The sequence below is a fragment of the Scyliorhinus torazame genome, chromosome 1 (assembly GCF_047496885.1).
Source record: "Scyliorhinus torazame isolate Kashiwa2021f chromosome 1, sScyTor2.1, whole genome shotgun sequence".
Classification (NCBI taxonomy): domain Eukaryota; kingdom Metazoa; phylum Chordata; class Chondrichthyes; order Carcharhiniformes; family Scyliorhinidae; genus Scyliorhinus; species Scyliorhinus torazame.
In genome coordinates, this window is record NC_092707.1 from 41,147,749 (window position 1) to 41,161,798 (window position 14,050).

Sequence of the window (14,050 nt, forward strand, 5' to 3'; positions counted from 1 at the left end):
CGAAAACATGTAGACCATGTCCGGTCCAGAAGATCATCCCCTCAAAAGATTCCCCGCCCCCCGGAGCTCATTTCAACAGCCGCAAAGACCAGAGACAAGGGAAGGTAGTCCTCAAAATCTTCCACTGGTGCCTCACTCGAAGCCTGCGCAGGTCGTAACGGGACCAAATGGAGATAGAGACGCTGACATGACGGAGGCAGCAGACTCTGACTCCGAGATGGAGACACAGGATGCATCAGAGAGGGAATCCTCGGGTCCACGGGCCGTGGATGTACAACCGCGCCGTTCATCACGGAAGCGCCGGTCTCTGTCTCGTTACACGCCGCCTGATCCAGCGCTGCGTGCAAATGGCGTCCAGCCTGCGGCCAAACGAGTCCGACGCCTTCCTTCACCAGGGTCTTAGGTGGATTCCTTGGACTTTGGGGGGGAGGGATGTTATAACCTGCCTACTTACAATTGGCTGGGGACTAATGACTATCCCACAATCCTGTGGGAGTATGAACTTCCCCAATGAGGGGGGCGGAGAAACTCCTAGTATAAATAAGCTGGCCAGTTCAGGAACCAGCAGGAAGGAGAAGGTAGCAAGGGAAGTTACTGCTACTGTTATGTATATATTGTTAGAGTAAATAAATGTTATTACTTTGTATCCTTAAAACTCGTGCTGGATTCTTCGTGGCCCTTACAAAAAAAGGGATTAAGGGTTATGGTGTTCGGGCCGGAAAGTGGAGCTGAGTCCACAAAAGATCAGCCATGATCTCATTGAATGGTGGAGCAGGCTCGAGGGGCCAGATGGCCTACTCCTGCTCCTAGTTCTTATGTTCTTATGTTCAGTGCCAGTGTTAGTGATGATATCTTGTGGCTCGGTGACAGGGTTATTGATATCTTATTGATCAGTGCCAGGGTTAGTGGCGATATCTTGTTGCTCAGTGCCAGGGTTAGTAATTATATCTTGTTGCTCAGTGCCAGTGTTAGTGATGATACCTTGTTGCTCAGTGACAGGGTTATTGATATCTTATTGCTCAGTGCCAGGGTTAGTGGTGATATCTTGTTGCTCAGTGTTAGTGATGATACCTTGTTGCTCAGTGACAGGGTTATTGATGATATCTTCTTGCTCAGTGCCAGGGTTAGTGGTGATATCTTGTTGCTCAGTGTTAGTGATGATACCTTGTTGCCCAGTGACTGGGTTATTGATGATATCTTATTGCTCAGTGCCAGGGTTAGTGATGATATTTTGTTGCCCAGTGCCAGGGTTAGTGATGATACCTTGTTGCTCCGTGCCAGGGTTAGTGATGATACCTTGTTGCTCAGTGCCATGGTTAGTGATGATATCTTGATGTTCAGTGCCAGTGTTAGTGCTGATATCTTGTTGTTTTATGCCAGTCATAGTAATGATACCTTGTTGCTCATAACAGAGTTAGTGATGATACCTTGTTGCTCAGTGCCAGGGTTAGTGATGATATCTTGTTTGTCAGTACCAGGGTTAGTGATGGTATCTTCTTGCTCAATGCCCGGGCTAGTGATGATATTGGTAAGAACCCTGAGCTGGATTCTCCGTCGGCGGGATGCTCCGTTTTGCCGGAAGCCCGGAGGTTTCCCGATGGCGTGCGGCTGCCCCACAAAGGGCGACCCCATTGACCAGCCGGCATTATGGAGCATCCCAGAAATGTGGTGCGATGGGGCGGAGAATCCAACCCCCTACCTGCGAGAGTTTCTCAAAACCCTGAAGGATAACTTGAAATACTGGTTCTTAGTGGTGTATATTTGTTTGGAATAATGCGAGGCACAATGTATAACCAACGAGGAACTAGGTCAGTCATTGTGTAACAATTAATAAAGATTATTTGATAAAGTCAAAGAAAAGAAAAAAACACGCCAAAAAACTACTTACACCGTGATAAGTATATTAGTAACTATCTGAAGTTACCTCTTATTCCCAAAATATAGCCACGTTCCCTGAACAACTCACTTCAGACACCCCTTTTCCCAAGCAACATCTAATTTTAGGAACTCTATAGGTCAAATCCAGCCAATAGTTACCACACAATACCGCTTAGGTGCTCATGACTGGGAAAACATTTCTTCCTGGTCCAGCAAGGGCATGAGTCTGCTACTTTTTGGAGCAGTGGTTTTCAAACTTTTTCCCTGGGGATCTACTTTTACGAACTGGCTGACCTTCGGGACCCATGCCAACCAACCTTCGAGACACACCACATCCGCTTACCCAATCTGCCCTGAGTCAAGGCGGTGTTTGAGACGCTAAAGTTTTCTTGTCCCAAGCAAGGGAGGGAAAGACAGTCATCTAGTTTTCCTGTTCAAAAATCATCCAGTTTTCCTGTTCTTAATCACTATATAGTAGCCCCAGGTGCATTGAATTTATGACCGCATTGAGAGAGGACAGGATAACTGAACTAACCGTCCCCCAGATGCAAAGAGCCTGAATTTAAAACAGACAATACTGGAAATACTCAGCGGTTCAGGCAGCACCTGATGTCTGTGATGGAAAGCCATTTCTTTTTTGTCATTGAACATGCTGCATGGCTGGCTGAGTATTTCTAGGTTCTACGTTTGCATTGTGAAACACATATTCTGCGATAATGTTTTGCCATTTTAATTATTGTTCGCAGAAACACAGCTCACAGCTAAAATGAAGAGTAAGAGAAAGTAAAAGGCATATCCTTTTTCAGATATCCTTTCTCAGCGACATGGTGTGTTCCATTTTCCAAGTGTTGAAACCGCTGAGATTTACGTTAACTAGATGTGTTGTGCAATTGAATACATGCACGTTCACAGACATGTGAAATCAGCTCAAGGGCGCAGACATTTATTTAAAATGGAGAGAGAAGGGACTGACAGTTTTCGTGGTCAGTAGTGTGGAGGGGTGGAAAACAAATGTGTGCAAAGTCACAAAACAATCTGAATCCCGTTTGCAGATCTTTCTAAACACACCCAATGCTCAATTATGTTAAGCAATTAGAACCGAATTTCAGATAGGTGAATATAAATTTGTGTCTGAGCCAATGTGCATTTACTGAGAGTAGGTGACTCCCCACTCCCTTTGTCGATAGACAGATAAATTGATTAGTTATGATGTTTATGATCTTGCCAATCCTACCCTTCAGTAGAGAAATTACCTTGAACAATTTGGTAGGTTAATCAATTGCCACCGTAAACACCGGTCACTCATCAGCGCCCGTCTTTATCACATTTCCAGGCAGAAATACTGAGCACAAACTAGGAAAGGATTTTAAGATATGAAGCCCAGTTCTATTCTGACTTAACAGTGGTGCGCACATGATCACTTTCCCCGAGTTGCATTCACTCTACGTGATCTTCCTGATAAATGGATGTCCCTCAGATCCTATGTCTCCGAAACCAAGTACAGTCTGCTCATGGCAGACTAGTACAAAGGTGAAGTCGCACGGGATCAGAGGTGAGGTGGTACGATGGATACAGAGCTGGTTCGGTCACAGAAGGCAAACAGTAGCAGTAGAAGGGTGTTTTTTCTGAATGGAAGGTTGTGACTAGTGGTGTTCCGCAGGGATCTGTGCTGGGGCTTCTATTGTTTGTAGTATACATAAACGATTTGGAGGAAAATGTAGCTGGTCTGATTAGTAAGTTTACGGATGTCACCAAGGTTGGTGGAGTGGCAGGTAGTGTTGAGGATTGTCAGAGGATACAGCAGGACATAGATAGGTTGGAGATTTGGACAGAGAAATGGCAAATGGAGTTTAATCCGGTCAAATGTGAGGTAATGCATTTTGGTAGGTCTAACATGAGGGGAAATATACAGTAAATGGCAAAACTCTTAGGAATATAGGAAGTCAGAGAAATCTGGGCGTACAGGTCCACAGATCTTTGAAAGTAGCAACACAAATGAACAAGGTAGTCAAGAAAGCATACGGAATGCTTGCCTTCACTGGACGGACATAGAGTATAAAAACTGGCAAGTCATGCTCCATTGTATAGAACCTTGGTAATGCTGCACTCGGAATATTGCGCACAATTCTGGTCGCCACACTACCAGAAGGATGTGGAGGCTTTGGAGAGAGTGCAGCAGAGGTTTACCTGGTCTGGAAGGTGCTAGCTATGCGGAGAGGCTAAATAGACTCCGACTGTTTTCATTAGAAAAACGGAGGTTGAGGGGTGACGTGATAGAGGTCTACAAGATTATGATGGCCAGGCACTCTTTTCCCAGGGTGGAGGGGTCAGTCACCAGGGGGCATAGGTTTAAGGTCCGTGGGCAAAGTTTAGAGGAGATGTGCGAGGCAGGTGTTTTACGCAGAGGGTGGTGAAGTGCCTGGAACGTGTTGCCAGGGAGGTTGTGGAAACAGATACATTAACTGTGTTCAAAAGGTATCTTGACAAATACATGGATAGGATGGGGATAGAGAGATACGGCACAAGGAAGTGCTGAGAGTTTTGGCCAAGGTTGGTATCATGACCAGTACAGGCTTGGAGGGCAAAAGGGCCTATTCCTGTGCTGTATTGTTCTTTGAAATTACTCATTTAAAATAATTAAAGGAGAAATATTGCTGCACATTAATCTGTTGCAATAAGCCAGAATTCCAAATTGTCAAATCTGTCTTCATTGTAACCGTTGTTTAAGGAGAGAACTGAATTGACATTTTCGATAGGATTTTTGCTACATGCTTCTGAATGCTGCCGTTGGGAAACTCTGCATTAGTGGCCGATGGGCGTGGCGTGAAGAAATTCGATCCCGCCTCCGTGACCCTTGTGACATCCACCTGCGACTCACCCACGGGTCGCGAGCCGCACTTTGAAATACCCTATTTTAGAGGAGAATTTCTGCAATCCTTAGTGACTCTAAATGTTAGCTGGAACAGGCTTCCATGGCTCAAATTCTGTATGGCATTGGCCTGCATCCCAATGAGGGTGCTAGCAGTTATACTGTTCAGTCTCTTTGATATCCCATCTTGTTGATTCGGCTGTCTACATTTCTCAAATTCCTTGCCTTTAGAAGTTATCATTTGCATAGCCCCACCGAGCTCTAGTAGTTATCATTTGTATAGCCCATTGATCTCTGGCACTTATCATTTGTATAGCCCATTGATCTCTGGTAGTCATTATTGGTATAGCCCACTGATCTCTGGTAGTTATCATTTGTATAGCCCCATTGATCTCTGGTAGTCATCATTTGTATAGCCCACTGATCTCTGGTAGTTATCATTTGTATAGCTCACTGATCTCTGGTAGTTATCATTTGTATAGCCCCACTGATCTCTGGTAGTCATCATTTGTATAGCCCACTGATCTTGGGTAGTCATCATTTGTATAGCCCATTGATCTCTGGTAGTCATTATTTGTATAGTCCCACTGATCTCTGGTAGTCATCATTTGTATAGCCCCACTGATCTCTGGTAGTTATCATTTATATAGCCCCACTGATCTCTGGTAGTCATCATTTGTATAGCCCACTGATCTCTGGTAGTTATCATTTGTATAGCTCACTGATCTCTGGTAGTTATCATTTGTATAGTCCCACTGATCTCTGGTAGTTATCATTTGTATAGCCCACTGATCTCTGGTAGTTATCATTTGTATAGCCCATTGATCTCTGGTAGTCATTATTTGTATCGTCCCACTGATCTCTGGTAGTCATCATTTGTATAGCCCACTGATCTCTGGTAGTTATCATTTGTATAACCCATTGATCTCTGGTAGTCATTATTTGTATAGTCCCACTGATCTCTGGTAGTTATCATTTGTATAGCCCCACTGATCTCTGGTAGTTATCATTTATATAGCCCCACTGATCTCTGGTAGTCATCATTTGTATAGCCCACTGATCTCTGGTAGTCATCATTTGTATAGCCCACTGATCTCTGGTAGTTATCATTTATATAGCCCCACTGACCTCTGGTAGTTATCATTTGTATAGCTCACTGATCTCTGGTAGTTATCATTTGTATAGCCCCATTTATCTCTGGTAGTTATCATTTGTATGGCCCACTGATCTCTGGTAGTTATCATTTGTATAGCTCACTGATCTCTGGTAGTTATCATTTGTATAGCCCCACTGATCTCTGGTAGTTATCATTTGTATGGCCCACTGATCTCTGGTAGTCATCATTTGTATGGCCCACTGATCTCTGGTAAGCAATGTTTCTGATATGGACATTCACACTTCAATGTTTCTAGACGCCTGTTAGTCTTGTTATAGGGCAGATCGCATCTCATTATTCGTCTAAAAGCCTGCTAGCCATGTGACTTGTCTGTTACTTTGATTTCATCTCAAGTTCACTGTTAACATCATTAATTTCCTAAATTCCTAGCAGCATCTCATTGCTCAATGCCAGTATCGTTGATGCTATCTTTTGCTCAGTGTCAAGATTAGTGATTATATAATATTGCTGCGCGTCAAGATTAGTGATTATATAATATTGCTGCGCACCAATACCAATGTTAGTAATGGTACCTTAATGAGCAGTGTCAGGTTTAGGTATATTTGCTCATTGTAGGGGATGGGCAGCATGGTAGCACAGTAGTTAGCATGTTGCTTCATAGCGCCAGCTGTCCAATTCCTGCTTGGATCACTGTCTGTGCGGAGTCTGCACGTTCTGCCCATGTCTGCGTGGGTTTCCTCCGGGAGCTCCCACAAGTCCCGAAAGATGTGCTTGTTAGGTGAATTGGACATTCTCAATTCTCCGTCCATGTACCGAACAAGTGCTGGAGTGTGGCGACGGGGGGGATTTTCACAGTAATTTCATTGCAGTGTTAATGTAAGCCTACTTGTGACAATAAAGATTATTATTATTATTACTGTTGCCTTGCCTCATTGTTAAAGATTGTACCTTGTTTCCTAATCCAGGATTAAGAATTAGGTCTGGAAACTATGTAGAATTATTACATTTTGTTGCTCACTGCCAGATTTGATGATTTCATATTGCTTACTCACATGGTTAATGATTGTTTCTTGCTGCTAAGTGTCACGCTCAATAATTATATTTTTGCTGCTTGGTGCCAGTGTTTAATGATTATGTCTTGTTCCTTCATCCCAGGATTAATAATTTCTTGTTGCTCAATGGCAGCTTTACTGATGTTTTATTGTTGCTCACTGCTGGCCTCACTGACAATATCAGGGCCTGTTGAGAAGGCAAGGAAGGTGTGCTAAACCTTTATAAACTAGATTATTGTGTTCAAGTCTGAGCAGCACACTTTCAGAAGGTTGCCAAGGCCTGAGACCAGAAGAAATAATGGTAATAAAATGGTACCTGGGATGAGGGATTTCAGTTATGTGAAGCGATTAGAAAATATGTTCTTGTTACTCAGTGTCACTGATTATATCTTGCTTCTTGGTGCAACAGCCACTGAAGACATTTTGTTGTTCAATGCCAGAGTTGCTGATTATTTATTTTGTCGCTACAGAGCTGTGGAAGTGAAAGAACATCCTTTTTTTAAAGGTATTGACTGGCAGCAAGTCTATTTGCAGAAGGTAAGAAAAGTCTCATTTTTTTGTTTCCCTTTAGTAACAAATGAAGGAATAACCGTGGAGAATTGCTTCATGTTGCATTATCATGCACAGCGCCATCAAGTGGTGAGGCCTGCACCAGCATGCACAGGGACATTTAGACTCAATCTCAACTTCATTCATGTAGGCCCACCTTCTCAATCTTGCCCCTCGCATGAGGTGTGGTGATGCTCAGGTTAAATCACCACCAGTCAGCTCTCCCCCTCAAGGGGGAAAGCAGCCTATGGTCATCTGGGACTATGGCGACTTTACCTTACCTTTGCTTCTTTTCTTTAAGTGTGTCCTCTGCTTTGCAAATCATTTCACCTCTTTAATTCCTGGCCTTTACTTTAGGCAAGCAGGCAACTGTTTCTCAGCCACACTCTTGCATCTTCTTCCCAAAAAATATACTTTTTATAGAATCCCGACAGTACAGGAGGCCAATCGGCCCATTGAGTCTGTGAAAGAGCATTCTACCTAGGCCCACTCCCCTGCCCTATCCCCGCATTGATCATGGCTTCAGGTTAAAGATGGGCAAGGAAACCGCCTGCTGATAATATAATAATAATCTTTTATTGTCACAAGTATGAATTTACTGTGAAAAGCCCCTAGTTTACAGAATTTACAGTGCAGAAGGAGGCCATTCGGCCCATCGAGTCTGCACCGGCTCTTTGAAAGAGCACCCCACCCAAGCCCACACTCCCACCCCATCCCCATAACCCAGTAAACCCCACCCAACACTAAGGGCAATTTTGGACACTAAGGGCAATTTTAGCATGGCCAATCCACCTAACCTGCACATCTTTGGACTGTGGGAGTTGCCACATTCCAGCGCCTGTTCGGGTAAGCTGGTACGGGAATTGAACCCGCAATGCTCGCCTTGTTCTGCATTACAAACCAGCTGTCTAGCCCACTGAGCTAAACCAGCTATATACCACGTGCCATGGCTGCTAGACTAGGGCTGCAGCAGGTAGTGAGGGAACCAACAAGAGGGAAAACATACTTGACCTCATCCTCACCAATCTGCCTGCTGCAGATGCATCTGTCCATGGCGTTATCATAAAAGTGACCACCGCAGACTTTGTGGAGACAAAGTCCCGTCTTCATATTGAGGATATCCTCCATCGTGTTGTGCGGCACTACCACCGTGCTAAATGGGACAGACTTCGATCAGATCTAGTAACTCAGAACTGGGCATCCATGAGGCGTGTTGGCCATCGGCAGCAGCAGAATTGTATTCAACCACAATCTGCAACCTCTTGGCCCAGAATATTCCCCCACTCTACCATTACCACCAAGCCTGGGAACAACCCTGGTTCAATGAAGAGTGCTGGAGAGCATGCTGAAAAATAAGGTGTCAGCCTGGTGAAGCTACAACACAGGACTACTTGTGTGCTAAACAGCAAGTAATAGACAGAGCTAAGCGATTCCACAACAAACACATCAGATCTAAGCTCAGTAGTCCTGCCACATCTAGCCGCGAATGGTGGTGGACAATTAAACAACTCACCAGAGGAGGAGGCTCCACAAATATCTCCATCCACAATGATTGAGGAGCCCCATGCCAAAGACGAGGCTGAGGCATTCGCAACATTCTTCCGCCAGAAGTGCCGGGTGGATGATCCATTCGGTCTCGTCCAGAAGTCCCCAGCGTCACAGGTGTCAGTCTTCAACCAATACGATTCACTCCACGTGATATCAAGAAACGCTGAAGGCACGAGATACTGCAAAGGCTATGGGCCCTGACAATATCCCAGCAATAATACTGAAGACTTGTGCTCCAGAACTTGCCACACCACTAGCCAAGCTGTTCCAGTACAGTTACAACACTGGCATCTGCCCGGCAATGTGGAAAATTGACCAGTTGTGTCCTGTACACAAGGAACAGGACAAATCACGATTCTCACAAACTTCTACAGACGTGCCATAGAGAGCATCCTATCCGGCTGCATTACAGCTTGGTATGGCAACTGGTCGGCCCAAGATCGCAAGAAACTGCAGAGTGTGGTGAACGCAGCCCAACGCATCACACAAGCTTGCCATCCTCCCATTGATTCTGTATACGCCTCCCGCTGCCTCAGAAAGGCAAACAGTATTGTCAGAGACCCCTCTTCCAGACCCTTCCATCAGGCAGAAGTTACAGAAGTCTGAAGATCCGTACATGAGAAATCCTAGGTTATGCATAAATACACAATGTAAATACATAGGCACAGACATCGGGTGAGCATATGGAGTGTAGTACTACTCAGTAGTGGTCGAGTAGGGAGCTTGATTGCTCCCCCGACGAACAGTAGCAGCCGTGTGTACCATCTACAAGATGCACTAACCCTAACCCTAACCAAGTCACCAAGGTTCCTTAGACAGCACGTTCCAAATTCACGACCACTACCATCTAGATGGATAACAGCAGCAGATTCCTAGGAAGCACACCACTTGGAGGATCCCCTCCAAGTCATTCACCTCCCTGACTTGGAAATTTATCGCCGTTCCTTCACTGTCGCTGGGGCAACAACCTGGAACTCCCTCTCTAACAGCACAGTGGGTGTACCTACACCTCAGGGACTGCAGCGGTTCAAGAAGGCAACTCCCCACCACCTTCTGAAGGGCAACTAGGGATGGGCAATAAATGCTGACCTAACCAGTGAAGTCCACATCCAGAAAATGAATTTTTTAAAAGCTCCACCTAACCTGCACAACTTTGGACTTTGTGGGAGGAAACCTGAGCACCCAGAGGAAACCCACACAGACACAGGGAGAACATGCAAACTTTACACAGTTGCCCATGACTGGAATCAAACCCGGGTCCCTGACACTGTGAGGCAGCAGTTCTAACCACTGTGTCACCCTTGTTTATTCATAAAATGTGTAAAAGTGCACTGCAAATGTTTTGATTTCAAATTTACAAAACATTCATTTTGTCTCCACGCAGAATGTTCCACTCTTAGGTGCTTCACATTTCATGTTAGGCATACAGCTTGGGGACAGAACAATTCAAATTAAAGATTTCAGGGCGGCATGGTGGTACAGTGCTGCCTCAGCACCTGGGACCCGGTTAGATTCCGAGCTCTGGTGACTCTCTGTGTGGACTTTGCACATTCTCCCCATGTCTGCGTGGATTTTTCCTGGTGTTTTGGTTTCCTCCCACAGTCCAAAGAGGTGCAGGTTAGGTGGAATGGCCGTGCTAAATTGCGCCTAAGTGTCCCAACGGTTGGATAGGGATAAGGTGGGGGATTGGGCCTAGCTAGGATGCTCTTTCGAAGAGTCAGTGCAGACTCGATGGGTCGAATGGCTACCTTCTGCACTGTAGGGGTTCTATGCTTGCAGAAAGTGCAGTATATTTCCGCTTTTCTTTATTCACATGCTCCATCTGAAGTGCTTTAATACAATTTCAGTGCTCTTGATACTTACAATGTGGCATACTTTCCTTGTCGGCCACACAGCCCGAGCGATTCTACAACTTCTGCCCCTCAGTGAGGTATGGTTGAAAGGCCTTAGACAGCAATCTTTCCCATTTCACCTTTGCAGCAGCAGCCCCAAGCTTTAGTTAATCCTCAGCATGTAATCCCGGACCTTGGAATGTGTCAGTCTGCAACACTTGGTCAAAGACAACTCGTTGCACTAAAGAGCAGTAGGTTTCGGCAGACCAAAGAGTGTCACTCACTAAGTTGATGGTCCTCCAGCCGCAGTTGATGTTCATGCATCTTGTGAGAACATCCCATAGAGCACAGAAGTGCTTAGGATCAACCTTGACAAAAAACACTGCATCTCTCTCGAGACCTTGAAGGCACATTCCAAAAGGAAGTGGACAGCTGTCACATGCCCACCACATGCCTACCTCGAGGGCAACATATGGAGAGATTGAAGCTCCGGGCATTTAGGGATGGTCTGATGGGGAGCACTTTTCTCACTGCCAACAAAGCTGCATCTTATTTGAACGTTCTGGCGATGAGGCATTCTGCCAAATCACTGGACTAGTAATCCAGAGGTCCAGGTAAACACTCTGGGGTACTCTATTTGTGGAAGGAGGAGCAATCAAGCTCCCTACTCGATTACTCTACCGAGTACTACTCTACTGAGTAGTGCTACTCTTCATATGCTCACCCGATGCCTGTGCTCTGGGGACTAGGGTTCAAATCCCATCATGGCAGCTAATGAAATTTAAATTAATAAATCTGGAACTAAAAACTGTCTCAGTAATGGTGACCATGAAACCATTGTCGATTGTCATAAAAAAACAATCTGGTTCCCTAATGCCCTTTTAAGGAAGAAAATCTATCATACTATCTGGTCTGTCTTACATGTGACTCCGGATCCACAGCAATGTGGTTGACTCTTAATGCCCTCTGAAAGAGCCTAATGAGCTACTCGGTTGTATCAAACCACTATGAAGTCTTTGAAAAGAAGAGTGAAACTTGACAAACCATGTGGCATCAACCTAGGCATCGGAAATGTCAACAGTAAACCTAGCCCAGTTGACGCTGCAAAATTCTCCTTAGTAACATGCAAATATAGCTGTGCCAAAGGAGCTGTCCCACAAACTGGTCATACTCATAGAATCATGCCTTACAGGCAATGTCCCAGGCACTACCATCACTATACCTGGGTATGTCATGTCCTATCGGTAGGACTGACCCAGCAGAGGTGGGGCACAGTGGTATATCAAGAGGGGGGGTTGCTCTGGGAGACCTCAACATTGACTTTGATCCACAAGTGTGAGCAAGTACACAAACATGATTGCAAATGGCTTTACATTGGCTAAAACCTGTTATCAGTCATGATCAACATTATTCATCTGATTGACAAGTCAAATGTTCCAATAAACTCAGGGGTTGCTTTGAGTTTAAGATTTAGTGTGCTGTAATGGCTATCTTGAACAATGGGCTTACTAATAAGATAAGATGGTGGGCACTCCCAAGTACAACCTTGCATGATTCAAGAGGAATCAATACTTTTGGGTTCTGGTGGATGCCAAGTTCAGCCTGGATGGGCTTCTGCGCTGAAGAGAAAATAAATGTATCTTTGTCTGTCTAAGCAAAGTTTAAAAAGTATTAACTTTATGGCTTAAAAGAGGTGAATAGTATCCTTCATAGTTCAAAATTCCTAAACTGGCAATGGAAGAACTACTTCCAAGTCATGTGAGAAATCCAAGACCAAGCTATGCAGTAGATTTGTCACAGATGAGATTGCTACTTTATGGGGAAAATTTCCTGTGTGCCCATTTATGACTTTGGTAAACCTAGTCAATTTGTGCTGTGGTCAGTCAAATGAAAACTGAAGAGACTCTCAAGCTAATTTCATTCAGAAATCAACAACCAGTTGAAAAAAGAGAGTTTTAATCTTACAGTTAGATTCAACCAGGTTGTAGATATGGAAGGACTGTATTCTAACTCGCTATCACATTGAATCCAGTTCTGAGTTGTCATCTTTATTTTGCAATAACTTCACAACCAAGAATAATTTCCTTGAATGATTACTGGCAAAAAGTCTAATAGCAGCAGGTGTTATGGAATCACATCTGTGGCTCTGACTCTTGTTGATCTAGTACAGTGCAATGCTGAAATTATTTTCATCTTGTTTCTTTGTTTCAAGTATCCACCTCCACTCATCCCTCCTCGGGGAGAGGTGAATGCAGCTGATGCATTTGACATAGGATCATTTGATGAAGAAGACACAAAAGGCATCAAGGTACAATCTGCAAATTCTTGCATTGTTTTCTTCTGTGGACATGGTGCTGGTAACCAGTATATCCCAATAAAATAGGAATGTCAATGAAACAAGTGGCACACATATAATGAGCAAGTGCTAGTAACATAAAAACTGAAAATTCTGAAAATACTCAACAGGTCAGGCTGCATCTGTGGAGAACGGCACAGCATTAATATGTCAGGTCGCTGACCCTTCATTAGAACTGTGTTCCAATGCTCATGCTGTGGCCTTGTGCATTCCTAACCAGAGTGATAATGGATGCTAATTGGACCTAGGCAACTACCCAGTTCTGGTGACATTTATGTAACCAGTATGTGTTGGTTCATTGTGAAACCTCCTGAATAATCAGACCTGTGAAACCAGTGCATACTAGTAACACCTGAATAACCTTTTAGATGTTTTAACAAACATGTTTCACCACGTGTTTCCCGGTGCTCGCAGTGTAAGAAACACAATGCTATTGAATGGCACTCGAGTTAGACAGGGGGCTTCTGTGGGGAATGCACAGCTGAGTCTGCACATAGGCCCGTAATCTGCACTGAGGAGCTCCACTCGCTGGAACTCCTCAGTGTAGCAAGAGGTGGCGTCCCGATCTCTGGAGCCCCCTCCCTGCCCCCCAAACCCCAACTCACTATGAGGGAGGCCCCGGGCCTCCCCAACACCCACGCAGGGCACCCCCGGCCCCATCGCCTCCCTGCACAAAATGACACCTGGGCACCTTGGCAATGCCAACCTGGTACCCTGGCAGTAGCCCTGCCAGGGTGGTGCCAGGCTGGCAGTGCGAAGGTGCCATTTTGCCCACACTGGGGATCAGGCCCTGAGGTGCCTTGCCCTTATGACGTGAGCTACTGATAAGTTGAGAGGGTTCGGAGGTCG

General features: G+C 45.0%; 1 protein-coding gene across 1 annotated transcript in view; it reads left to right on the forward strand.

The window, feature by feature from the left end:
- grk3 (G protein-coupled receptor kinase 3) overlaps positions 1 to 14,050 on the forward strand; it is a 416,009-nt gene that overhangs the window by 370,796 nt on the left and 31,163 nt on the right. The window contains exons 16-17 of the mRNA XM_072488700.1: positions 7,387 to 7,453; positions 13,058 to 13,153. Of these exons, the coding sequence (XP_072344801.1) occupies positions 7,387 to 7,453; positions 13,058 to 13,153 (163 nt within the window). The remainder of the gene's footprint in view (positions 1 to 7,386; positions 7,454 to 13,057; positions 13,154 to 14,050) is intronic.